The sequence below is a fragment of the Dipodomys merriami genome, unplaced genomic scaffold (genome assembly GCF_024711535.1).
Source record: "Dipodomys merriami isolate MVZ:Mamm:240054 unplaced genomic scaffold, mDipMer1.0.p SCAF_112, whole genome shotgun sequence".
Classification (NCBI taxonomy): Eukaryota; Metazoa; Chordata; class Mammalia; order Rodentia; family Heteromyidae; genus Dipodomys; species Dipodomys merriami.
Window position 1 is genome coordinate 4,016,598 of NW_027202405.1, and position 26,462 is coordinate 4,043,059.

General features: G+C 38.4%; 1 protein-coding gene across 2 annotated transcripts; it reads left to right on the plus strand.

The window, feature by feature from the left end:
* Positions 1 to 1,295: 1,295 nt before the first annotated feature.
* On the plus strand, positions 1,296 to 20,306 carry Smpdl3a (sphingomyelin phosphodiesterase acid like 3A). Of its 2 annotated transcripts, none has more exons than XM_070015359.1 (8): positions 1,296 to 1,481; positions 6,618 to 6,831; positions 8,038 to 8,182; positions 12,702 to 12,798; positions 14,535 to 14,704; positions 14,914 to 15,094; positions 16,577 to 16,701; positions 19,681 to 20,306. In XM_070015359.1, exons 1-8 carry the CDS (start codon positions 1,379 to 1,381, stop codon positions 19,996 to 19,998), a joined length of 1,353 nt encoding a protein of 450 aa, XP_069871460.1. In that variant the 5' UTR covers positions 1,296 to 1,378; the 3' UTR covers positions 19,999 to 20,306. The 2 variants fall into 2 exon arrangements, with proteins under 2 accessions (XP_069871460.1, XP_069871461.1); XM_070015360.1 differs by having other exon boundaries at positions 1,413 to 1,477.
* The last annotated feature ends 6,156 nt before the right edge of the window (positions 20,307 to 26,462 follow it).

Sequence of the window (26,462 nt, forward strand, 5' to 3'; positions counted from 1 at the left end):
AGACTAGTGCTTCTCCCCACTTATTCTACTCTATGCAAGACACATTTCCTGGGTTTCAACTATTTCACAGCCAGTTTATACCTTGTCAAATGTACTGGAAATTGAAAGGAAATGGGCAAACCCTGACATTTTTACAATTTATCCACCTCCTTTCTTTTGGCTTGGGAACTCACACGTGGTTATTTGCTAACCTTGATATTGATCTCTGTCTCACAAGTGCATCTCTGTTTCCATGTGCTACCTACCTTCTCCCTGGCAGTCTACATTAAGGGCTGAGAAACTGCTGGGATCATTTGTTCTGGGAAAGCCCCTGGCTACTTGTGCTGCTTCTGAATCATCTGCAAGCTGAACAAGACTGGGACTATCCTGTCTGGACTTGAAATGACACTGGGTTCCTACTTCAAAGTCCATTTAATTAGACACATTCTCATGAAAACACGCAGAACAGAAACTAAGATTTTCTCTGATGCAACATAAAGGTACTGTACAATATTGTTAGTGTAAAAATAACCACTGTTGCTAGGTGCCAGTGGTTCATGTATATAATCCTCAGGAGGCTGAGATCTGAGGATTGTGATGCAAAGCCTGTTGGGGCAGGGAAGTATGATATCCAATTAATCATCCCCAACCCAAAAATAGAGCAGTGGCTCAAGTGGTAGAGTGGGGGCAGTGCCGGGGTCCTAAGTTCAAGATCCAGATGAACACACATACAAACAAATAAACACTTCTAAGGAAAGAACAACATGGCTTGTTCAGAGCCAAATATGAGTGAAGTGACCAGGAACTGGGAATAATGAATTCAATTTATGCTGAATGACATGTTCCACTATGGAAGAGGACACATGGAATTTTGTAGTCATAGAACAGTGGGAAAAATGAAGTAGACTGGCTACTACCAAGCAGGTATTATCATACTGCTGGGGTGTAACACCAGGAGAGTGCCTGCCTACTATGCGTCAGGCTGGCCTCTCCTCCCTGAATTGCTGCTGAAGCTGCATTTCCCACAACGTGTCAAGGTAGCCCTTTGAGACCCACGGCCTTAATCCCAACTCCCCGCAGCAGCCCAGTCCAAAACACACCTCCCTCCAAATCGCTCTGCACAACTTCCTGCTAGGGGACTTGGGTGCCCGACTGAGCACACGCCTTCCTGGTCCACTGGAGAGCGGGACAACAACTTAACGACCACTCCCTAGCAGCTGACGTTCAGATACACGCACACTTTGGGGGAAAATCAGCTTCTGCACGTGATCGGCTGGGCGTCTACACCCGGAATCGCCTAGTGCCTCCTCCCCACCCCACCCCCACCCCCCAAGGGCCTGACTGTCCCAGGACACCCGAGCCCGCCCGAGCCTCCCTGGGTTGGTGGCCACGGCTCGCCATGGCACTGCTGGGCACCTTCCTCTGCTGCCTCCTGGCCGCCTGGCACGGCTGCCCGGGCCTCGGGCTGCCCCTGGCACCCGGGTGTCCCGCTCCGACGGTGGGTGAGTGGTGGGTGGGAGTCCCCCTTCCGTCCCCAGAGCAGCGCCCGGCGCTGTGTTCAAGGACAGCTCAAAGTCAGGATCATGCGCCCGCAGCTGAGCGCGCAGCTGGGCCGCTGGGGCCACCGCGCTGGCCTCGGCCCCCGGGCGCGGGACAGCAGGCGACCCGTGGATCTGATCGGCAGAGAAGTTGCGGGGGTGGGGGGGTGGGTGGGAGGCGGTGCTGGGGTGGCGGCGATCCCGCCCCAGAGCACTCCCAGACCTCTCCGGGGTTCAGCCTGCCCGGTGTTTGTTTACCTCCCCTGGGTCAGCTGCCGGGGGAGAGGGAGGGCGGGAGGAAGGAAGAGCCCCAGGGCCCAGGGGAAAAAGGAAGCCAGGAGTTGGGACTTGGGGTGTCCCAAGTCCATTGGCTCTCTGTATTTATTCCCACCACTGAATGTCATGCCTGTGACCAAATCTCAAAGTGTGCCAGCCACCAACCAACAGCGAGCACAACACCTTCACTTGTGTAAAAGGCAGACTTAAGGTCTCTTGTCAGGATGGGACCCCAAAGGATGTTTAAGCAGCCCTCCAGCCCAAGCTGGAGAATCGTTGCTCCAGACATTTAGTCTGTTTAGAATGTCTGTGGAGAGATGGATTGTAGGATTCCTTCCTACCCTTTGGTTTCAAAAATCAAAGTGTCACCTCTTGCCCGATTCCCTTAAAAACTAATCACTCTGTTAAAGGGGGAAAGAGAGGCAGTACTGTTCTGCTTTTGAGAAAAACTTTCCCTGAGGGAGATTCATAGTGGCCCTCAGTACTGAGAGCTGTGTGTGTGTTTGTGTGTGTGTCTCTGTGTGTGTGTCTGTGTCCTGTCTCCTTTCCCATTCTCTAGTAGTATCTGCTCTATACAGTACTTCAGGGCGGGGGGGGGGGGGGCTGGGGGAAAAATGATCCCTTCTTTTGGGCAGAGGGCCAGACTCGCATGATTCAGTGTTAAGGCAGTTGGAAGCAAGAACTGTAAATCTGGTTTTCCAACTGTGGGAAATGTCAGTCAACAAGACATTGCCGCTCAAATGTTTGCATGTGTTGGCATCTACTTCTCGATGAGCTGGAGTCCTGTGACTTTGATTCAAGGCAGATTTTAAGATAAAATGGCTCAGGGTTGCCGGAGGGCTCCGATAGGCAAATGACTTGATTGCTAAAGGCCTTCATGCTGACTTTCTGGGGGTGATGTGAATGGTGTTCTCTGGTTATCTGCAAGTTTTGGGAGGGAAGTTGAAAGGTGGAATGACCTCCTGCTGCAGAGGCAGGGATACCGGTGAACTGGTCTCCGTGTTGACTCAGTGGTTTATTTTTTTCCATTTGATATGACTCGCATCCTTTCTCCTTCCGGTCTCCAATCTTGGTATTTCATAACAACTCCCACCTTTCCTAACTTCTGCTTGTTTTGCTTTTGTGTGCTTAAAATGTCAGTCTCAGGTTTACTGCCTACTGAGTTTAGGTTGTGAGAGAATAACTACTCTACCAAACTCTAGATTTAGTAGCTGGTTAACTATTAGGTGTTAATACATGGGAAATAACAGTACACATATTAACATTTATTTAAACAACAAGCACACATCTAAATAGCTGCTAAGGTTCAATGAGTTCTTCATGATAAATCACTATTTTTTTAAAGATTTTTTTAAGGTAATCTTGACATTTATCTAAGTAGATTGCACCCCCATGCATTTTTTAATTGTCTTAGAACAATAAAGTCACTCTGCTCTTTGAACTAATAAATCTGAATCTGTCACAGTCCACAGACCTTAGAAACACACACACACACACACACACACACACACACACACACACGCACACAGCTTTTTGTGTATAATTGTATTTCAGGCAGGAAGTGAGGCCTCCAGATATTCCTTACTCATAAATCTCAGGTTAACCTTCCCATGGAGCTCTATTCTTGGCACCTATTTAAAGCCATCCTTCAGGAAATGGAATTAAATACCCCCTCATTTATGTCTGTCTGGCATTGTGACATAGTAGAAAGAGCACTAATGTCTGGATAGACTGGTTCTAGGTCAGCTTTCATTTCAGAGTCATGTAGTCTTGAGGAAGTTCTGAAATCTGCCCTGGCTTAAATGCCAAGACACATAAATTGAATGATCAGAATTATTCTGGATACTGGAGATACAGAAATCAGGTAGTACTAGATTACATCAGATGTATGGGCCCCCAATGAATTTAAACTGTTGGGTTATATAATACGTTTATTATATCTCCCTTTATCTTCACAGAATCTCCTAGGTGGATGTCACTGCCTGTATTCATGTGAGCTGGGACAAGATGCATGACCATAAGCACAGGCAGGGAAAGTGTGTTCTGTGACTAAGAGCAACAGAGACTCAGTGGGCTTCCCGAGTTCATGTATTAGCGTGTGACTTGAACTTAATTTCTGTGTACTTTCCTAACTATATAATGGAGAACAGTATTAAGCTAATACATGGAAAGCATATAAAAGAGCTTAACATATAGTAAGTAGTTGACAATATTTAATACTTATTTAGAAATTGGGAAGTTTAATTCAAATTTCAAGTTTGGAGTTAGAACACAATAATGGTAGAACTAATATGAACTACTAGATGGAACACATCTTCTAAATCTCACAGAAGACACTATTATTATTCCTATTTAGAAGATGTTTTCAGAAGAATAAGTACTATGTAAATTGCCTATAAGCCTTTTTTGTTCGTTGGTTTTGCCAGTCCTGGGACTTGAACTTGGGGCCTGGTCTCAGTGTTTGAGCCCAGTGGTCTGAGCTTCTTTTGCTCAAGGTTAGCACTCTACCCCTTGAGCCATATCACCACTTCTGGCTTTTTTGATAGTTATTTGGAGATAAGCGTCTCAGGGACTTTGCTGCCCTGGGTAGGCATCAAACCACAATCTTCAGATCATGGCCTCTTTATTTAGTAGCTAGGGTTATAGGCATGAGCCACTGGCCACTACTCCTGTGTAACTATTTAATATGGACTTCCATCTCTCTTTTGTCTACCACTTGTTAAATGAGAGCTTGTAGTTTAAAATTATAAAAACACTGCCAAGAAACAGCTCTCAAAGGACAACTCACTATTTCCCCTCCAACAGATTTACTGTTTTCACTGTATTTTTTTCCACACTGAGTTTTAAGCCTTTATTATCATTTCATACATGAAAGTTCTGATGTGTTTCTGATATAAAGCACTGGTAATCGGTGAGCTCAAAATTCAGTGTATTTTAATAGTTTATTTTGAAAGCAAGTTTAAAAATAATTAAAAACAGCAATCTGAGGGGAAAATGTACAAAATATACTCACAAAATAATAAATTCAGGCAAGGAAAATGTGTTCCCATCTGCAGCTCAAAAAATCAGTTTTGTCCTGAAAGTTACATCTCCAAAAAAGGAAATTAGACCTGATTATGCATGGTTATTTAAAAAGTACAGCTATTAAAACTCTTTATCACAGAAATCTACAAGAAACTGTGGGAAAAAAAACCAAAGTTAAATTAACAAGATAGCAGAAGGTCCCCAAATCATTTAACTTATCTGTAAGTTACATGCGAAAACTTGGGGCACTTCAAAGTGAGGTTCAGATTAACCATGTCTGTTTGAACCAGTTCTCTAATTGATCAACCACTAGTTTCTCAACTCCAAAGTCAGTCTTGATTCTAACTTCATAGAGCTTTGTAGAACCTAGGCAATTCCTATTCTGTTTATGTGAAGATTACTACAACTTGCATTTTTTTTTTTTTTTTGGTCTGTCGTGGGGCTTGAACTCTGGGCCTGGGCTCTGTCCCTCAGCTCTTCAGCTCAAGGCTAGTGCTCTACCACTTGAGCCACAGCGCCACTTCCAGCTTTTTCTGCTTATGTGGTGCTGAGGAATCAAACCCAGGGCCTCATGCATGCAAGGCAAGCACTCTACCACTGAGCCACCTTCCCAGCCCTACAACTTGCAATTTATATTGCATTGCTAGTAAAGGTTTTGTGTGGTTCTTTTGTATTGAAAAGCAAAGTTATATAAAGATACAATCAGATATACATTTTCTGCTTTTGCAATCTACTTGATTTGTGTGGTGATGGCAAACTATATCAATATTTTTATCAGAGGGATCCAAATAATTTAGCATACCTTAAAATATAAAAAGTGATATATTAAGCAAGAATATAATATGAACACAGGCTCTCAGAAAAATGGCTCAATAAATTTTATTATGTGAACTCATCTTTTTACTTATTTATTTTTGGTGCCAATCCTAGGGCTTGAACTCAGGGCCTGTACACTCTCCTTGAGCTTTTGTGCTTAAGGCTAGTGATCTACCACTTGAGCCAAGTTGCACTTCCAGCTTTTCTGGTAGCTAACTGGAGATAGGAGTCTTAAAGACTTTCTTGCCTAGGCTAGCTTCAAATTGCAATCTTAGCCTCCTGAATTGAATAGTCACGATTACAGGTATGAGTCATCAGTACATGGCCAACCTCATCTTTCTAAACTATTTTTTACTTTTATTTTTGTTTACTACCCTTAAGTAGATGTACAAGGGATGTGCCATTCAATAAAGCAGTTTATAAATACAGTGCTTCTTGATGAATGACACCTCTTTCAACTTTCTCACCCTTCCTTTCCAACCATTCCTTTCCTCACTTTTCTTTTTCATTCTTTCTGTTTTTTGGTTTTTTTGTGTGTCACTTGCAGGCTTGAACTCAGATTCAGGGCACTGCCCCTGAGCTTTTCACTCAAGGCTAATGCTCTACCACTTTGAACCACAGCGCCTCTTCTAGTTTTCTGGTAGTTAATTAGAGATAAGAGTCTCATGTACTTTCCTGCCCAGGCTGGCTTGGAATCTTGATCCTCAGCTCTCAGCCTCCTGAGTAGCTAGGACTACAGGCTTGAACTACTGGCACCTGGCTCTCACTTTTCTTAGGTAATATTGAGTTCATTTGTTCAGACACACCAATTTCCTGTGTTCTTCCTATTGTTCTTCTCAAAGGGAAGAATTGTATTTAACTTTGTGGTATTAGAACACTTAACTTTTTGAGGACTTCCATCCATCATAGAGAGTGGCTCTAGTTTTAAAGTATGGGAATCCTGAAAGTGAAGAATATTAATCAAGATTTCTTTTTAATCCACAGGGCAGTTTTGGCATGTAACAGACTTACACTTAGACCCTACTTACCATATCACAGATGACCACACCAAGGTATGTGCTTCATCCAAGGGTGCAAACGCCTCCAATCCTGGCCCTTTTGGAGATGTCCTGTGTGATTCTCCTTATCAACTTATTTTGTCAGCCTTCGATTTTATTAAAAACTCAGGACAAGAAGCATCTTTCATGATATGGACAGGGTAAGTTATTATATCAATACTTCTTAATATTTTGGTATTTGTCTTTTAAAGTTTTTTTTCAGTTTCATTACAATGCTGAATTACATTAAAGAGAGAAATTATGCTTTAAGAATATTCAGATTAAAGCTGTTAGATCCAAATAGCGTTATCAGAGACATAAAGGAAATTTATAATATAAACTTTAGAAATTCATTACTTTTAACCAGGATATGCTGTCTGTAAATGTACACTTACATTAACATCTTGAAGTACCGATTAATGTAGTAACGAGGAAAAAGACAACAATAAGAATTAACCTATGGGAACAATTTTTGAAAACAATTTCTAGTAGTAAAATTAAGTATTTCTATCTACTATAAAAGAAGGGTGAGCTGGGTGCTGGTGGCTCATGCCTATAATTCTAGCTACTCAGGAGGCTGAGATCTAAAGATCATGGTTCAAAAGCCAGCCTAGGCAGGAAAGTCTGTGAGAGTCTTATCTCCAATAAACCATCAGAAAAACCAGAAGGGGTGCTGTGGCTCAAGTGGTAGAGAGTTGGCCTTGAGCTGAAGAACTGAGAGACAGCACCCATGACAAAAAAGAAGAAGAAGGATGAGGTTTGTATGTCTACTGGTAAAATACTGATCATGGCTAATACTCAGAGTATTCATTTTATGATGGGTATTGTATTAATTTATATATTACAACTTATTTAATCTATTATAGTTGGCTTCACTATTATTATATTTCAAATGATATGGAGATAACAATCATCTAAATAATTTGTTCAATTGTATAAAACTAGTGATTGGCATTTGAATACCTTTGAGTTTGAAACCTTTGTTTTACTAATACTGTAGTTTTGTTTTACTTATCATAAAATTTTGGTTAGGCATTAAAATAGGTTGGTATTTTGTGTGTGTGTGTGTGTGTGTGTGTGTGTGTGTGTGTGTGTTTGTGTATGTGTGTGTGTGTGTGTGTGTATTATTTCTTGAGATAAGGTCTCAGTAAGTTGCCCAGTCTGGTTTTGAACTCCTGGGCCTAAGGAATCCTCTTGCCTCATATGTCTGAGTAACTGAGACTATAGGTATACTATCATGAACTTTTCAATTTAGTCTGCTATATTAAAACAGAAGTTTCCAATAATAGGTTTAGAAATGGAGCATACATGCAACTAGTGACTTCTTAAAACAGATTTTGTTCTTTCTAATTCTGTCTCCATTTAAGTGATAGCCCACCTCACGTTCCAGTACCCGAACTCTCAACAGATACTGTTATAAAGGTCATCACAAATATGACAACGACAGTCCAGAACCTCTTTCCAAACCTCCAGGTTTTCCCTGCACTGGGAAATCATGACTACTGGCCACAGGTAATGCCCGTGTCAAATTCAGAAGTCAACATCAGATATCAAAACTGCAGGGCTTTTGTCTTCAGTAATTTCTAAATTATGATGTTAACTAGCCAGTGATAGTGCACAGGAAGAGTCTTCAGAAGGAAAGGCATATTCCTGGAGTTGACAGTCAAGGAAGGCAAGACAATACTCTGGGTACTTTAGAAGAATTGAAATATATAATTAATTAAAAGATACGTCAACAGTGAGTTTTCAGAATGAAGTTTGTAGAATGTTAATTCTTGTTTTCTTTTTATTATCCTCTTCAATTTCTCCTCTCATTTGAATAGTTTTCATGTTCATTTTCTTTTCCATGCCAGGTTTAGCGAGGAAGATTAGTGTTGACAAATGTCTGTATTTTCTAGAATTATATATTAGGCACACAAAGATCAGCATTATCTGATTTAAGATAGCTCCTGATTAAAAACAACAATCAGGGTTGGGATGTAGCTCAGTGGTAAAGCACTTGCCTAGTAAGTGCAACATCTAGTATCAAAAAAGAAAAGACCACCTGCCCCCCCCCCGCCCCGCCAAAAAAATGCAGTTAATAACAGAAGTTGTAGAAGACTACTATGATAGCCAAAGGGGAAAGATCCACATTCCAATTAATAAGATGTGATTCAAAGCAAAAACTATGTTTAGGATATTCAATTTTAATACCTGGTGGAGCCTGAGCACTGGTAAGAGTTGCCATTTGTTAAGCTCCCTGGTCATAACAATTGGATGTCAGTCATGGTTCAAGGATTCTTTACAATTTGTATAGATTTAAGGGATACCTGAGATTGCTCAATAGACTGGAGACTGGCAAAGTATATGTAGCCTGTGGTTCAGATTCAGTCCATTGTTTATTTTTTATAAATAGCTTTTTAACAGAAGTCGCTGTTTTCATTGGTTCTGTTTTGTCTGTGATTACAGAGGTAAAATATTTGTTGCAGAGACTGTATGGTTCGTAAGTCTATGCTTTCCTTTATGGAAAAGTTTACTGACTCGTGCTCTGAATCAGTCCTCCATTTGATAGATGAGAAAAAAAAAACGATGCCCAGAAGTGCGATTGGCTTTTCCAGGTGCTCCAAATCCCCAATTCTGGATCTTTTCGCTCCAGTTCTTCCTCTCCCCTTCCCCCCCCCCTCCGCCCCTTTTACACATCCCTTGCTCTTGACATACGCAGTATTTCCTAAACAGGATATTTACTCTGTGCATTTTTCTCGTTGCCTGGAATATCTTTCCCGTTTTCTGTCATATAGATGAGTGGAGTTGAGTTATTTTAGGTAACATGACTAGTTACTTTAGGTAACATAACTAGAATAGAATATAGATTTTGGAAAACTGCTTTCTGGCACAAGTTTAACTTTCAAATGCCTTTATGGCATTGGTCTCCATTCTTGGAGTAAACAAGATAGGAATCTTTGTAAGCCAGTACCCCAACTCTAGTGGCCAACTTTTATTACTGTTTTGGTACTAGACTACCCAGTAAGGAGACTTTAGGGCAAATGACTTTCACAAGCTCAAAGTTACACATGTTGTCTTTATATTCCTTCAATGACAGGTGTACTGAAAAATGTGAGGTTCTGAGATATAGTCACAAGAACTTAACTCTATCTTGACTTGCTTTGAAGAGCTTGATTTCATATCATAAGCCATAAGTTCCTAATATTTGCACACAGGTTCACTAATACCTATCTTGCAAAGTTTTTGTGAGAACTAGTGATAATTTATGAAGAGGGTCTAGTTTACTTCCTGGCATTCCATAAGTCCTCAGTAAGTGGTGGTTTATTAAATGGCAGTCCATACTGCACTTTTTCTCACTTTATGAGGTCTTTTTATGTTTTAAATCTCATCAAACTGTAAAAAATTCAGATTTACAGACTGACTTCTCTGATTTATCTTACAATATGTATCACTAACTTATGTCATATATATACCTTAACTGATTAATTTTTTTTCTTGCCTTTTTGCTACTGGGGCTGGAACTTACACTCCTTCATTTACTCATGCCTAGCACACTGCTGTTTGAGCCGTACCAGAACTTCTGGTTTTTTGCTAGTTATGTATTTGGAATCTCTCTTGGATTTGTCTGATTGGATTGGTTTGTAACTGAAATACTCAGATCCTAAGTAGCTAGGATCATAGATGTGAGTTGCTAACACATGGCTATGATTTTCTTTCTTTTCTTACTTTTTTTTTTTTTAGGATGGGATTGAAACCAGGGCCTCATATAAGCCCAGTGTAGAGGCTGCACTGAGCTTATTATCAAGCCCCTAGATTATGGTTTTATATCTGAAAGTCTTTTTTTCCGAATCTATTTTCCAATGGTTATTTCTCCCCTTCACAGTTTTAGAAAATTTCCAATGTCATCTGAAATGTAATTTCTCTATTGAACCCCCATAAACCTGTACCATAAACAGAGAGGTAGGCGTCCCCACCAATTACATTTGAGACAGATAACAGTGGGAACCTGGGTATTCCTTCTTGTTGCTTTCCACTGAGCAGTCTGGATCATAGTCCCTGTTGGGTGGATCACTCTTGATTGCACCTCATTTCTCAGCAGTGGTGAGGTCTCAATACAATAGGACTAGAAGGTAGCATGACACAATAAACAGTGTAAAAGTAATGGTGAGAACATGTGGAGGCTTGAGGGAGGGACCAGCTGGCTGGATGAATCACCCAACTTCTTTCCTTATATTTAAAAATGGGAAAAATCTAGATTGATTTTTCTATGTACTCCATTCTTCTAGATCTGTAGGTTTTGTACACTAGGATTAAACCACTTTCAGACTGAAAATATTTTTAATGAAATCCTTAAATCTTGAGCATGAGCAAATCTTTGCTCTTGCCACTATTCCCTGAACTCTACAGATAACAGTTGCTCACCTAACATTTAATTTTATTGGGTATTACAGGTCATCTGAAGATGACTTGAGCTGGACAAAAGAATGTAAATGCTATTTATGTAAATAAATAGATTTTATGTAAATACTATTTATAAATGGCATTTGAGATGCCTTGAGTCCCCCAAGGGTTTTAGTATTCAAATGGAATCTCAAAATAAACCCCCCATGGTTACTGTGGGGCAATTGAAAAATTTAAGGTTACATATTATGTAGGCAACATTATGATTTTGTCAGTCATCTTTAATTGAAGGAATGGTCAATACTTTGTAAATTTATCTTTATTATTATTGTTATTTTACCAATTTTCCTTTAAATCGACATTGTCCTCAATTGTAATTCTCACATAGATGAACATGATTCACACAAACTGAAGATACATTTTGGGTAATTAGTTCAGTTAAAACAATTCATTGGGTTATTTCTTGCACAGTACCTAGCTTGAAATATAGCTAAGTATTTTGATCAATACTGATAGAGAAATTCCACAAAGAGATGCCTCTGTATAATCTGAAGTCACAAGGAAATGAAGAAAGTGAAGAAAAGGGCCTTAGGTTTTTTTCAAAATTATTTTTAAAGCAAAATATAGGAATAATTGTTCAATTTCACAAATAATCTCTGTGAGTATATTCAGTATTTTAAGTTTCCCTGAGCTCATCAGTATTAATACTTTTTTAATTCAGATACTTCTTCAGTAATATTATAAATTGGTATAATAAAATGATAATTTATAACAAATATGTACTTGCAGATGTAGTTTAAGCTGCCATTTAAAATAAAAAAAAAACTATGGATATAGACATTTAAGCTACTAAGACATTTTATACTAGTTTAACATCTCAAAGGCATTTACTAATTTTTTTTCTTTCTTTTTCTCTTCTGGTAATGGAGCTTGAACTCAGAGCCTGGGCACTGCTCTTTAGTTTTCGTTTTTTCTTTCCTTCAGTGCTAGCACTCTTCCATTTGAAACATACCTCTGCATTCGGTTTGATGGTTAATCAGAGATAAGAGTCTCTCTGACTTTCCTTGCCTGGGCTGTGTTTGAACCATAATCAGATCTCAGTGTCCTGTGTAGCTAGGATTACAAGGGTGAGCCATTGCTACCTACTCTACATTCTTAAATCATGATGTTTTCCCACTTTATCAGTATGCTATACCAAGTCTTTTGTGTTTAGAATAGTGTCTCTTTCATGAACTCACTCCCATATATCATCCTGTACCCCTGTCATACAGAAAACATGAACTTTTCTTTGTACATAGGTCACATCTCTGTGCATCTGTGTTTGTTTCTGGACCATTACATATTACTTGATGGTCTTTTTTTCTTTTTTAAAATCTAGTTGATGAAATCATTTTTCCAGATCAGACTTAAATTCTGTCTTCCTTCTTCCACAATGTGATTGTTCCTGCTCCCATGCTCTCAGATTTGCTTTGGTAGCACTGAGAAAAGTATCTTCTGATTAGTTAATTCCCTAAAGACTAAATCAATCCAGTATTCATTTTTGAACTTTCAGATGCCTCACATAGTAGTCAGCACTTAAGTAATCTTTAAATTAATGAATCTGTGAACCATTCAAGTTTTAATGATGGATTGCATTGTTTATGGCCAGGATCAGTTGCCGATATCCACTAGTAAGGTATACGATGCTGTAGCCAGCCTCTGGAAACCATGGCTAGACGAAGAAGCCATTAGTACTTTAAAAAAAGGTAAGTGACTTGTCCTCACTCTGCCTCCAGTTTTATTCATATTGTTTAAGCTTCAATCTTACTGCTTGCTGCTTGCTGGGGTTTGCCAATTCTGGAGAACCCCTGCACATGCAGGGAACAGTTACAGTGCCTTAATGACATGTGTGGATCTGTAACTTGAAGGGAGCTCTTTCCCTTCCTATTCCGGCCACAGCACCACTTCTGGTTTTCTGGTGGTTTATTGGAGATAAGAGTCTCATGGACTTTGCGGTCCAGGCTGGTTTTGAACTACGATCCTCAGATCTCAGCCTCCTGAGTAGCTAGGATTATAGACATGAGCCACTGGTGCCCAGAGACTTTGATATTTTTAAAATTAGGAGACAATTAGGAATTAATGGCTTGGTTTTTTCGAAAGTTTTCTTTGACTATTTTCCTCAAATTTTTGTTATTGCCTAGAAATCAGAATATATATGAGGATGAGGCCATGGTCTAGGTTAATCTAGGGAAGTGTATCCAGTCCTATGTATCCCAGACCTGTGAGCTTGTGTACATTGAAGGAAAACCCTAAAGAATGACCCATATTTCAAAGTATTGCCTTGGATTTTAAGTAAGCCCAGCTCAAGGCAGAGAGAGACTGGTAGAAAAGAGCTGACAAATGCAAACCACGAGTTTCACAACGATATTGCCTCTAATGGTAGTCATACTATATTAATATCAGGAATAATAAAAGCTATCATGATATTCTTAAAAGTGATTTAGAGCAGAAATGTTGTGCATGAAGGGGTTCAACTCTGTCATCTCAAACCCCTGGTAGGAATTGTTATCTTCTGCTACTAGGGCAAAATGAATTGCTTGTTCAAAAATAACCCTGCTCTTACCACAGTTAAAATTATAAGATATTGCGGCTATAGGGAAGGGGAAGCAAATTATAGAGTCTGTGCTCAGTTATAATTGAAAGTTCAGAAAAGGAATGCATGTTGAGTAAGCCCAGAGCAAAGAAAGTAGATACAATATCCTAGTGGCTAACTTTGAAAACACCAGAGCAGCTGATCCTTGAATATCAGTCACTGTTGGCTCAGCAGCACGAGGTTGTTCAGGATACCACTTGAAATTATACCAGCTCTGATTTATCTGACAGTTTTTCCTCAGTGGTTACTCGTGTAGCGTATGCATTTCCCCATGCTTTAGGATTTCTCTCTGTGTCTCCCTCTTTCTGTCTCTTTCTCTGTATCTCTCTCTTTTGTGCCAGGCCTGGAGATTGAACTTGTATTCTTATACTCTGTTATAGTTCATACTCATCACTGGAGCCATGCCTCAACATCTGGCTTTTTGTTAGTTAAATTAGAGATAAATTTCTCACAGTTTTGTTTACCCAGGATGGCTTTGATTCTGGTCCTCAGATCTCAGCCTCCTGAGTAGTTAGGATTGTAGGCACGAGCCGCCAGAGCGTCATTCCATTCTATAGTAAGTCTCAATATAAAAGTATAAGTTGAGATATAAATCTTTATTTTATAAAATTCAGTTTTATTGCTTACTGCCAAAACATTTAATTAAAATTTTCTTTGAATGTTGGGAACAACTGTTGTTAACTCAGTATGTACACATTGGCTCTGTCATATAGAAATTTTTCAATAAATGCTTGTTAAATAGAATTTTTATCTAAGCAATGAGAAATGAGCACACATTTTCCGTTCTATATAGTTAATCTTAAGAATTTTGTTTCCTTAAAATATGTGTTTTAAATTTACTTTTATTAGGTGGCTTCTATTCACAGAGTGTTAAGTGTAATCCAAACTTGAGGATCATCAGTCTAAACACTAACTTGTACTATGGCCCTAATCTTGTGACCATCAACAACACAGACCCGGCTAATCAATTTGAATGGCTGGAAAATACATTGAACCGCTCTCAGCAAAGTAAGGAGAAGGTATGTCCTATAGATGAAAAATCATCATGAGATAAACAGAAGATAAGATTTGTATATTTATTGGTCTTGGGGCAGAATCAGGTGTCAGTAAATGAAAAGTATTAAAAGGTGAAGATTCAAAGTATATGGCCAATGAGAAAAGTACAAATACTGTAATCTTGCAAGTCATAAAAAAAGAATGTCATGAGTCCTCATATTTCCTGCTTCAGGTGTACATCATCGCACACATTCCAGTGGGATATCTGCCTTTTTCCAGTGGTATCACAGCCATGAGACAATACTACAATGAGAGACTGATAGATATTTTTAGAAGATTCAGCAATGTTATTGCAGGACAGTTCTACGGGCATACCCATAGAGACAGCATTATGGTTCTTTCAGATGAAAAAGGTATTGTGACCATCTTTTAGCCTCTTCCAAGGATATGAGAGCAAAGCTGTGAATATCTAGTATATTGTTGACAGAGGAAATTAAAAATGTTATTAAAACCTATCACTAACCTTTGCATACAAATGTTTGTATGATGAGTGTACAGCTCATAATACCATCCCTGTAATTTGGTTATTCTACATAAGTTTCTACTAGCTGATTAAGCTCATAATGGTTTGTTTTGCTTTTTGTTTGTTTGGTTAGTTTTTAAGCCTTCTATTGACTTTGATATTCTTTCACATCATCCAGTTTATAGAAGTAAAACTGTTATTTATTGGCTAGACTCAGTTATTTTTATTTAAAATTTGTTTTTATTAAAATCTAGACTAAAAATATATATATGTGCTTTGATTTTCTGTTGGTTTACAAACACTTTATGTTGTCAATAAAGCTTTATAACTATCACTTGAAAATATATATGTGCATAAATTTTAAGTAGTGTTATTTGTACAAAAATTGTTTTTATTTAGAATTTTAAAAACAGAGCACAATATACCTAATGATGTGAAAGGTATTGAGCTCAGACTTGTAGGTGAATAGCTGAAATTGTCTCCTACCAAGCACTCAAAGAAAGGAAATAGTTGTTTAGCAAGAAGTTGACAGGAAAATGAGAGTTTGGTTTGAAGTAGACAGGTTAGGAACCCATGTGCATTTTCTTCAGTAACTGGGGCACTCTTTTGAATGTTTACCTCTTATCTAGAATGAATTGGCTTGGTTTAAAAATGGCTACGCTTTAGCATTTGATCTTTTTTAGCTTGGAAAAAAATGTTTCTTCATAAGAGAAATGTAAAATAAGGTGAGAATTTTGTCGAATTCTTATCAAATTCTTATCAAGATTCTTACTGTTTTAGGGTATAGGACAGACCAAAGATTTTTATTTGTAGTTCTTTGTGTCTGTATTTATGATAAACCACAGATTTTTATTTGTAGTTCTCTGTGTCTATGATAGACTTGCATTTTTCTTGCTTTATGAAAAGTTTCAAAGAAAAGCAGAGAGAATGATACAACAACCCCTAATATTTGTCATTCATATTCAAAATATATCATGATTTTCTCACATTTACCTATTACATATATGTGTATATATAGGAACATATATTTGTGTGTATCTATGTATATGTCTACTCAAAGTATTTAAAAGTTATTTCAAATATCCAATCTCTTTTAGCCTTGCATAATTCAGTATTCATCACTAGTAATATAATTTATATAACCACAATGACATTAACTTATGTGCTTAAAACCAACAATAATTTTTGATATTGTTATAAAAACTCCTATTTTTTAATGTGTCTCTAAACAGTTTGAAGCCAGGATCCACCAGTAATCACATAGCATTTGGCTATTATTTTTGTGACTCTCTCAATCTGGAATATGTTCGTAATTTTAGTGTTCTTTAATTCATCTGATGGAACAATGTGTATCTATATATGTTTCATCCAGGAAGTCCAATAAATTCTGGTTTTGTGGCTCCTGCTGTTACACCAGTGAAAGGCCTTTCACAAAAAGAGACCAACAATCCTGGTGTCCGATTATTTCAGTATGAGCCTGGCAATTATACACTACTGGTAAGTGGGTATCATTTCTGAGTTATATCTATATTTATGCAAGTTTTCTCAGCTTTCATTACTTAGCACAGCCATGTGAGCTGTTGTTTTTGTTGAAGTCTCTTGGTGTCGAAAGTCTGACAGCATTTTCTAGTGTGGATAGATGGGGGAAAACCAAGGGAGGCTGTTTCTGCCCCTCTAAGGATTTCATACTTACTGAGACGAAATATTCATTAGATAGAATCTTATTTGTGGACTTTGATACATATTCTTCCCCTAAGGAATGTTAACATTTCTTCTTAAAAAAACATAACTATTTGATTCCTCCCTACAGTGGAAATCAAAGTATTATTGAATTATTTGAGTAGCTGTGAGGATACCTTGAAGAATTTGTGTAAAGCACAAAATTGTGTAAGGCTTAACTTACATAACTAAGTGCCAAATAAATGTTAGTAAGAATAATATATTTTGTCTGTACTGGGATTTGAACTTGGGGCCTTGCTCTTACTAGGCAAGCATGCTCTCATTTGAGCAATTAAGCCATGCCTTTTTACATTCTTTTATTTCAGATAAGGTCTTGCTTTTCTTTTTTTGGGTGAAGGGGTCATGGTTGACCTCAACCATGGTCTTTTTACCTTGACTCTTGAATAGCTGGAATTTCAGAGGTACTGCACCCACACATGTGATGCTTGAAGTAGTGTCAGATTCATTGAAATGGGGTATTGCTAACTTTTTGTCCAGGCTGGCCTTGAACCACCATCCTCCCAATGGTTCCACCTATACACATTCAATTAAGTGGAGTATAAAACCATCGATAAACTAGTCCAAAGGAATTCTTTTTTTTTTTTTTTATTGGGAGAATACTGTACAGAGGAGTTACAATTACATGGGCAAGATAACGAGTACATTTTTTTTTTTTTTTGGTCCAGTTGTGAGGCCTGAACTCTGGGCCTGGGCGCTGTCCCTCAGCTCTTCAGCTCAAGGCCAGCGCTCTACCACTTGAGCCACAGTGCCACTTCCGGCTTTTTGACATAATGACTTGTACATCTCATTGTTGCAATGGGTCCACCTGTATCCCTAGTTAAACGATTTGTTTTTTCCCTTCCCCTCCACAAATTATACTGATATCAAATACAGTGAAAGCAGGGTTATCAAAGGAATTCTTTTACAACTATTCATTACTCTACCACTTGAATCACACTGGTATTTCAGCTTTTTGGTGATTAATTCAAGATAAGAGTCTTGTGGACTTTCCTTTCCAGACTGTTTTTGAACTGTAATCCTCAGATCTCAGCCTCATGAGTAGGTAGGATTACTGTCATCCACCCAATGGGATTTTCATAATCAAAACACATTCTTACCTTCACTTACTATGTCAGTCAATTCAGAATGACAAAAAATACCACTAATGGAGTAGATTTAGGAACAAAAGAAATAGAGTTCTAAAGGTACCTTCTTGCTATAAACCATATATATGATTAAACGATTTGTTTTTTCCCTTCTTCTCCACAAATTATACTGACATCAAATACAGTGAAAGCAGGGTTATCAAAGGAATTCTTTTTTTGGGGGGGGGTCGGGTCATGGGGCCTGAACTCTGGGCACTGTCCCTCAGCTCTTCAGCTCAAGGCTAGCGCTCTACCACCTGAGCCACATTGCCACTTCCGGCTTTTTTTCTTTTTGCTTATGTGTTGCTGAGGAATCAAACCCAGGGCCTTAGGCATGCAAGGCAAACGCTTTACCACTGAGCCACCTTCCCAGCCCTCAAAGAAATTCTTTTACAACTATTCATTGCCTACTTTTAAATCTAAACCATATATATATATATATATATATATATATATACATATATATATACACATACATATTTGATTTAGATATATATTTTATGTATTGATATAGATATTATATATTAAGTATAATTATATAATATATCTATATCATAATAAAATATATATCTATCGTGTATATCTATATATCAAATATATATGTATCTCCTATATGTGTGTGTGTGTGTGTGTGTGTGTGTGTGTGTGTGTGTGTGTGTGTGTGTGTGTATGTGTGTGTGAGAGAGAGAGAGAGACAGAGAGATTGGGAAGAACCTGGTTTGAAGCCAACCTGGCAAAAAAATTCAGATCCAGGGCTGGGAAGGTGGCTCAGTGGTAGAGCTCTTGCCTTGCATGCTTCAGGCCCTGGGTTCGATTCCTCAGCACCACATAAGCAGGAAAAAAAAGCCGGAAGTGGCGCTATGGCTCAAGTGGTAGAGTGCTAGCCTTGAGCTGAAGAGCTGAGGGACAGCGCCCAGGCCCAGAATTCCCATGACCAGACCCCAAAAAAAAAAAAAAATTCAGATCCACTCATGTCAATAGGAAAATCTGATTATAGCTATGCATACATGTCATCCCAACTATAGTAGGAAAGTCTAAAAGGAAGATTACTATCCAGGCTGACCATTGCAAAAAGTTAAACCTTATCTCAAAAACAGCGAAGCATAAAGACTAGAGACATGGCTCAAACAATAGAGCTTGACCCCATTGTAACAATGAAATGTACAAGACACTATGTTGAAAACAAACTTTATGACTGGGGGGGGGGAGGAGTTGAGGAGGTGGGAAGAAGGGATGGTGGGGGAAAAACAAAGGAGAAGGTAACAATGCTCGATAGGAAATGTACTCATTACCTTATTCATGTCACTGTAACCCTTCTGTACACTATTTTTACAATAAAAACCATATTAAAAAATAGAGCTTCTGCTTTGCAAGCATGAACCTTGAGCTCAAAGATCATTACTTCCAAAAACATCTCAAGTGACATTGGTTTATTATCTGCCTTATTTTTCTTTAAAATCAATTTCAACAATAAGACTATAACATAGATATCAGTAGGTATGCTAACAATAATACTAAAACATAGATATCAGTAGGTATGCTTCAAATGGTGCAATGGCAATGTTTTATGTGCCAAAAAATGAACCAGGCTTTGTGTTGTTTTTAACCGTAGGATATATTGCAGTACTATTTGAACTTGACAGAAGCAAATCTCAAGGGAGAGTCCAACTGGAAGCTTGAATATATCCTGACGAAGACCTATAATGTCAAGGATGCACAGCCACATAGTTTGTATGGATTAGCTAAACAGTTTTCAATGCTAGACAGTAAGGAGTTCATAAAATACTACAATTATTATTTTGTGAGTTTTGACAGCAGTGCAATTTGTGATAAGCATTGCAAGGCCTTGCAAATTTGTGCAATTATGAATCTTGATCATATTTCCTATGTAGATTGCCTCAAACAATATTATGGAAAGTACAATCGCTAGGATTTCCCACTCTGTGTTCATAAAAAACATAACATTACCTGCTTTCTGAGATCAGATGGACAGAATTGTTATGTCAATCTTTGCAAATTACTAAGTCAGGAAACAAAATTATTGTCTGCTTTCTTTCTTGTAATATCCAAATGTAGGCATTTATAACATTCTGAATTCTTATTACCTCAAACATATTTAAAGTTCCCATGAGTGGGATGTTGTTTGGATACATGTATCTCATTTTTAAAATTGCATAATTATATACAATTTATACCTTTGTTGAAATTGTCATTTTTACAATAAAGCAAATGACTTCCTCTGAGTGTGAGGAGTGTGGTTGTTGTTGTTGTTGTTGTTGTTGTTGTTGTTGTTGTTGTTGTTGTTTGCCAGTCCTGGAACTGAACTCAGGGCCTGGGCATTGTTCCTGAGCTTCTTTTGCACAAGGCTAGCACTCTTAACACTTGAGCCACAGTGCCACTTCTGGCTTTTTTTGGTTATGTGGTACTGAGGAATCATACCCAGGGTTTCATGCATGTTAGGCAAGCACTCTACCACTGAGCCACCTTCCCAGCCCTGAGAAGGTTTTGTTTTGTTTTGTTTTGTTTTGTTTTTTTTGTCAGTCATGGGGCTTGAACTGTGGGCCTGGGAGTGCTGTCCCTGAGCTCTTCAGCTCAAGGCAAGTGCTCTACCTCTTGAACCACAATGCCACTTCCATTTTTTCTGATGGTTAATTGGAGATAAGAGTCTATCAGACTTTCCTGTTTGGGATGGCTTTGAACCATGATCCTCAGATCTTAGCCTCCTGAGTAGCTAGGATTAGAGGCGTGAGCCACCAGTACCCAGCTGAAGATTTTTTTTGATATGGTAATTTTCAGTGTTATAATTCATTCTTGTTCTCATGTGTAAACTGTGGCTCATGTGTTTACATCTCATGTGTAAATAATGGCTGAATTATTTCCATGCATGGTGCCATCTTGGGAAAGGTCCTAGGTTTCTTGAAGCCTAGGAAACATCTCAGGACATGCACTAGCAGGCTTCTGTACTGGCAGGTTTCTTCATTCCATGAGTCTTTAGCACTGTTAACTTCTAAGGATGAGAATATCACAAGTTGTATTATTACAAACAGTATAGATAAACCAGATAAATCAGTTTGTGTGGTAAAACTTGTCACATCTGCTTTGAGCGAGTTTTATGTCACAAATTGAAAGCTGGAACATCATTGAACCAATGGCACTGGTAATGTCACAGCCTCTGGATCTTCTTGCTGAAATAAAGCTAGGAGACTTCTGGTTATGGTAATTGTGGAAAAGAAGGTAATACATTCATCTTCCTCTAACTGGTAGGTAGCTGGAAGTTTCACAAGAACTGAGTAAGTGCAAATAGCTACAGTGGGCCATTTCTCTGATGCCAAACTGAAGATGAAATTCTGAATTGCTTAACATTTATTTCTAAAGGCATATTGAAAAATAAACCCTCAAGTTGGGTGCTGGTGTCTCATGTCTGTAATCGTAGCCACTTAGGAGGCTGAAATTTGAGGATTGTGGTTCAAAGCCAACTAGTCAGGAAAGTTCTTAAGATAGACTCTTTTCTCTAATAGATTACTCAAAATAAAATGAACATAATAACAACCTGAACCCAACCTGAAAAGTATATATATCAGAATGGATAATTTAGTCCCAATACGGAATATTATACAGAATTTAAAATTAATATGAGTAAATATCACAAGTATTTGGCTGATATAAGGACACAGTATACACTAAATAGTCAAGTCAAATTTTTAAATGGAAAAATAAAATTTGTTCCTTAGAAATATAGGACAGGGGCAAAAAAGAAATGTTTTGGTAAAATAAATATAAATATAGAATGACTGAAGGATGGCAAATGAAAGAGTTATTTGGAAAGAAATAAGGAAGATTTAACTTCTCATGGCTATACATTGATCTTGTTTCCTCCTTTATTGGGTATTTAATATGTATTCAATATTACATAATCAATTAGTCATGCTGATACTAATTACTATTATCCTAGCACTGGAGAAACTGAGGCAGAAGAACTGAAAATTCAAGCTAACCTAGGCTGTTTAGTAAAGCCTGTATCAAAGAAAATCAAGTATATAGTTATGTTTTATGTGTATAAATACATCCATAAAATTCATATATATATTACCACATATACAATTTCCAGCTTTTGAAAACTATATTTTTGGTCAGGCATAGTGGTTCACACCTGTCATTGTAGCTTTATGGATGGATGGATGAGACTGTAGGATGGAAGTTCAAAGTTAGCCTGAGCAAAAAGTTCGTGACACCCTATATGAACTAATACAAAGCTGGGGGCTTGATGTATGCCTGTCATATCAACTATATGAGAAAGTCTAAATGGGAAGATGGTAGACCAGGAAAGCCTGGCAAACAGCAAGACCTGTTTCAAAAGCTAATGGAAGCCATAAAAGCTGGAGTTGTGGCTCAGGTGGTAGAGTACCTGCCTAACAAGTACAAGGTCCTTTACCTCCTTAAAGACCCTATTGCCAAACACAGGCAACTTAGAAGTAAGCACTCCAAAGATGTTGAGAAATAAGCATTTTTTGTCCCTCCTGCACAGTATAACCCCTGTTTTCACTGTATAAGCATTTTTTTTAAGATAGCTTTTAAAAAAATTACTATCTTTTGTTGTTGTTTATATGATACTGAAGAACTAAACCCAGGGCCTCATGCATTCTAGGCAAGCACTCTACCACTAAGTCCCATTATTAGACCTAAGATACCTTTTTAATCTATGGCTTTCAGCTACCTTAAACTTGAACTTGAGTTTATGTAGTGTACACCACCATGTCCTACCAACAGCAAGCTTTATTATAGTGTTAAATGAGTGTAATTATATTTTCAAAGATGTCTTTCTCAATTACTTGATGCTTGTAGACAAAACTTACCAGTGAACAAGAGAGATTACAGACAAAGTAGAAATGATTGGCTGAGTCAATACTGAACTTTAGAACTTTTTCACACTATTTGAATCAGCCATCCTAGTGACCCTCATGCTCATTTAGACAGAGGTGGATTGTGGCATTGGTGGTCTGGAAAAAGGGAAATGAGAAAACAGATGAGGGTGTTGAGCAATTAGGAAACATAGGCAGGCAGACATGTGGTAGTAAGGAGGGCTGACTTGGAGTTTATCAGGAGGAGATGGGAGGAGGAATTGTATCTTACCTGACATTCTTTTTCCCACAAATACATGAGGACTGCATATTAGTGCTATAACTATGAGCAAACTAGATAAAAATCTCTGTTCCAAAGGAGTCATACACAGTGTGTGTGTGTGTGTGTGTGTGTGTGTGTGTGTGTGTGTGTGTGTGTGTATGGCCTAGAAGAAACATGGATGGCATTTTAAGCCACACTACGCACTTTCATTACAATGGCTTTGCTTCCCAGAGAACTAGCTGTGATTGTCATCCCAGAAAACAAAAGCATCAGAACTATTGCCAGTGAGTAATAGCTATGTTACGATAATGCCCACGTAAGTCTTAAATATTTTGAAAGAATGATCCAAAGTTATTAAACTGCTTTGTCTCAACAGTATAATTACATAAACATGGAGATGGTTATCAACATTCAGGGGGGGAAAAGTATTCTCTGATTCTCTCTGGCAGATTTTATTATTCCGCTGATTATTATTGAGGGCCCTGTCGAATGCTTAAAAAAAATCTCTTTTGTGGATGTGCCTTGCAAGCATTTATTCTGAGATCATTCAGACCACCATGGAGTGGTACTTGAAACAATGAGCAGTGTTCTGTAGAACATTCTGCTGGAGTTCTCATTTATCTTCTTTCCTGTTAAGCTCTGAGATTGCTGCCAAGAGATGTCAAAGCACCATAGCAACAGCCTCAGGGAATCTCTCTGTTCACCTGAAAATCCATTAATCACTTTTTCCTTCCACATCTAGCTATAATCTTGAACCGAAATCTATGTGGTTTGTAATTGTTCTTTATTTGACAAGGACTGATCATAATTTTATGATGTTAGGATATTTAAAAATTTGGACAAATTTTTAAAAAGTTAAAAACTACATCTGTCAAATATATATAATAGGTATGTTTTCTCTATCAGAAAAAAAGCCACATTCTGAATCTTTATGCATTAGAACCAAAGTAGGACCCCCATGATTAGACCACCTTTAACATGCCATCAGTCTTCTCCAATTGTGCGTGGTAGGCTACAGAACGTTACATTGGGGTTTAGTTGTTTATAGGTTATAATGCATTTGTTAATCATATGTTCAATAACTCTTTTGTAGAAAAGGAAGGGGTGAGTTCCCACATTATTTCTCAAACATCTTCTGATAGCTCCTGGGTTAAAATACAGGAGAATATTTCAGTTAGTGTATATAAGGACACACTGAATTTAGACTCTGATTTAGCTCAATAGAGTTCTGCCCAAAGGTGTCAGGAGGGAAGACAGGGTCATAATATAGTCTAAGACATCATCACTAAGTATGGCCATCCATGGGCCTTTTATTTTGCTCATGTGTGTGAAGAATACAAGTTTCCAAAAAATGCATATATGTATTTTAGTATCATCATACTTTATATATTTTAAATTTCATCATTGAAAGTTTCCCCAAACCATGTGCTAATCTACAGATGATTGATTTTATTTAACCGAAAGAAAAGCTAAAACAAAAACATTTCTGAGATCCAAGATGCTAATTAACACAGAGTAATAGCTCCCCGATTGTTACTTACACTGACCTTATCTTAGACTTGAGCTCTTGACCGTAAGCAAGCTGGCTCACCTCAGTATGTGGAATTTCATTGCAGCCAGACTGCTCAGGGACTTGAACTTCCATCTTACTTTGTCCCTTCTAACTGTTTGTCAGAGATACTAAACCATGCAAATTGTGGGAACCCAGGATTCCCCAACTGTGTTCATTTGACTGCATACGTGTGTGGAATTTTACTTGTGGGGATTGTATTCCCTAGAGTTATACAAATGTTGCTTCAAGATATTTCCTAGAGTTTTAGTCCCTTGCTTCATTGTAGACAAGATTGAGTGCCCATGGAAGAGAACACCCAGGTCACTGTAGGAACTAAAGAAAGGTACATGTTGACATATGCTTTGCGCTTCTTGTTGGTGGCAGAGGTGTGAGGTAAGGGTGACTACTTTTCTTCTTTCATGGCAGAACATCTTTGCTTGATAATATGTTGTTCAAGGGCCTGTAGTTACCTTTCTATCCACTAGCCATTGAAATGTTTGGCAGATTCCAACTGTAGGATAACCCCTGGAATTAATTAACTTGCTTCTTCTCTTTTTTTTTTTTTTTCTAGTGCTGGTCCTGAGGCTTGAACTGAACGCCTGGTACTATTTTTTTTCTTAATATATATTTTTATTATAAAGATACTGTACTGAGGGACTGGGAAAATGGCTCAGTGGTAGAGTGCTTGCCTTGCATGCATGAAGTCCTGAGTTTGATTCCTCAGCACCACATAAGCAGAAAAGACTGGAAGTGGTGCTGTGGCTCAAGCAGTAGAGCGCTATTCTTGAGCTGAAGAGCTGAGGGACAGTGCCCAGACTCAGAGTTCAGGCCCCACGACTGGCAAAAAAAAAAAAAAAAGATACTGTACAGAGGTGTTACAGTTACATGAGCAAGGTAATGAGTCCATTTCCTATTGAGCATTGTTACACCTTCCTTTATTTTTCCCCTACCATCCCTTTCCTCCCCAATTCCTCCCTCCTCTCTCCCAGCCTCCCCCCCCCCCCGCAAAGTTGTAAATTTGTTTTAAACATACTGTCTTGTACAATGGAATTGCCTCCATCAGAAAGAATGACACCACCCCATTTGTTAGGAAATGGAAAGACTTGGAAAAAAGTATATTAAGTGGAGTAAGCCAGACCCAAAGAAACATAGGTCCCATGGTTTCCCTTATCTGCAATAACTAGTATATGTCCCTAAATTTTTTAGCTAAAGTCTAGTACTCTACCATGTGAGCCACAGGGCCACTTCTGGCTTTTTAGTAGTTAATCAGAGATAGGAGTCTTATGGACTTTCTTGTCTGGGCTGCCTCTGGTCTGTGGTCCTCAGATCTTAACCTCCTGGGTAGGTAGTATAACAGGCATGGGCCTCGAGTGGCTGGTTTGTTTATTCTTTCCTCAAATGCTTATGAAAGAACTCACCCTATACACTAGGTGTTTTGGCAGTGAGGATACAAAAAAAAAAACTATCTCTGTCTTTATGTTGCTTACATTTTTCTTGTCTTTTTGGTTTTATTTTTGTGAATACAGGGTAGCAGTAAGAAGCACTTAATAGAGGGGGCTGGGAAGGTGGCTCAGTGGTAGAGCGCTTGCCTTGAATGCATGAGGCCCTGGGTTCGATTCCTCAGCACCACATAAGCAAAAAGAAAAAAGCCGGAAGTGGCTCTGTGTCTCAAGTGGTAGAGCACTAGCCTTGAGCTGAAATGCTGAGGGACAGAGCCCAGG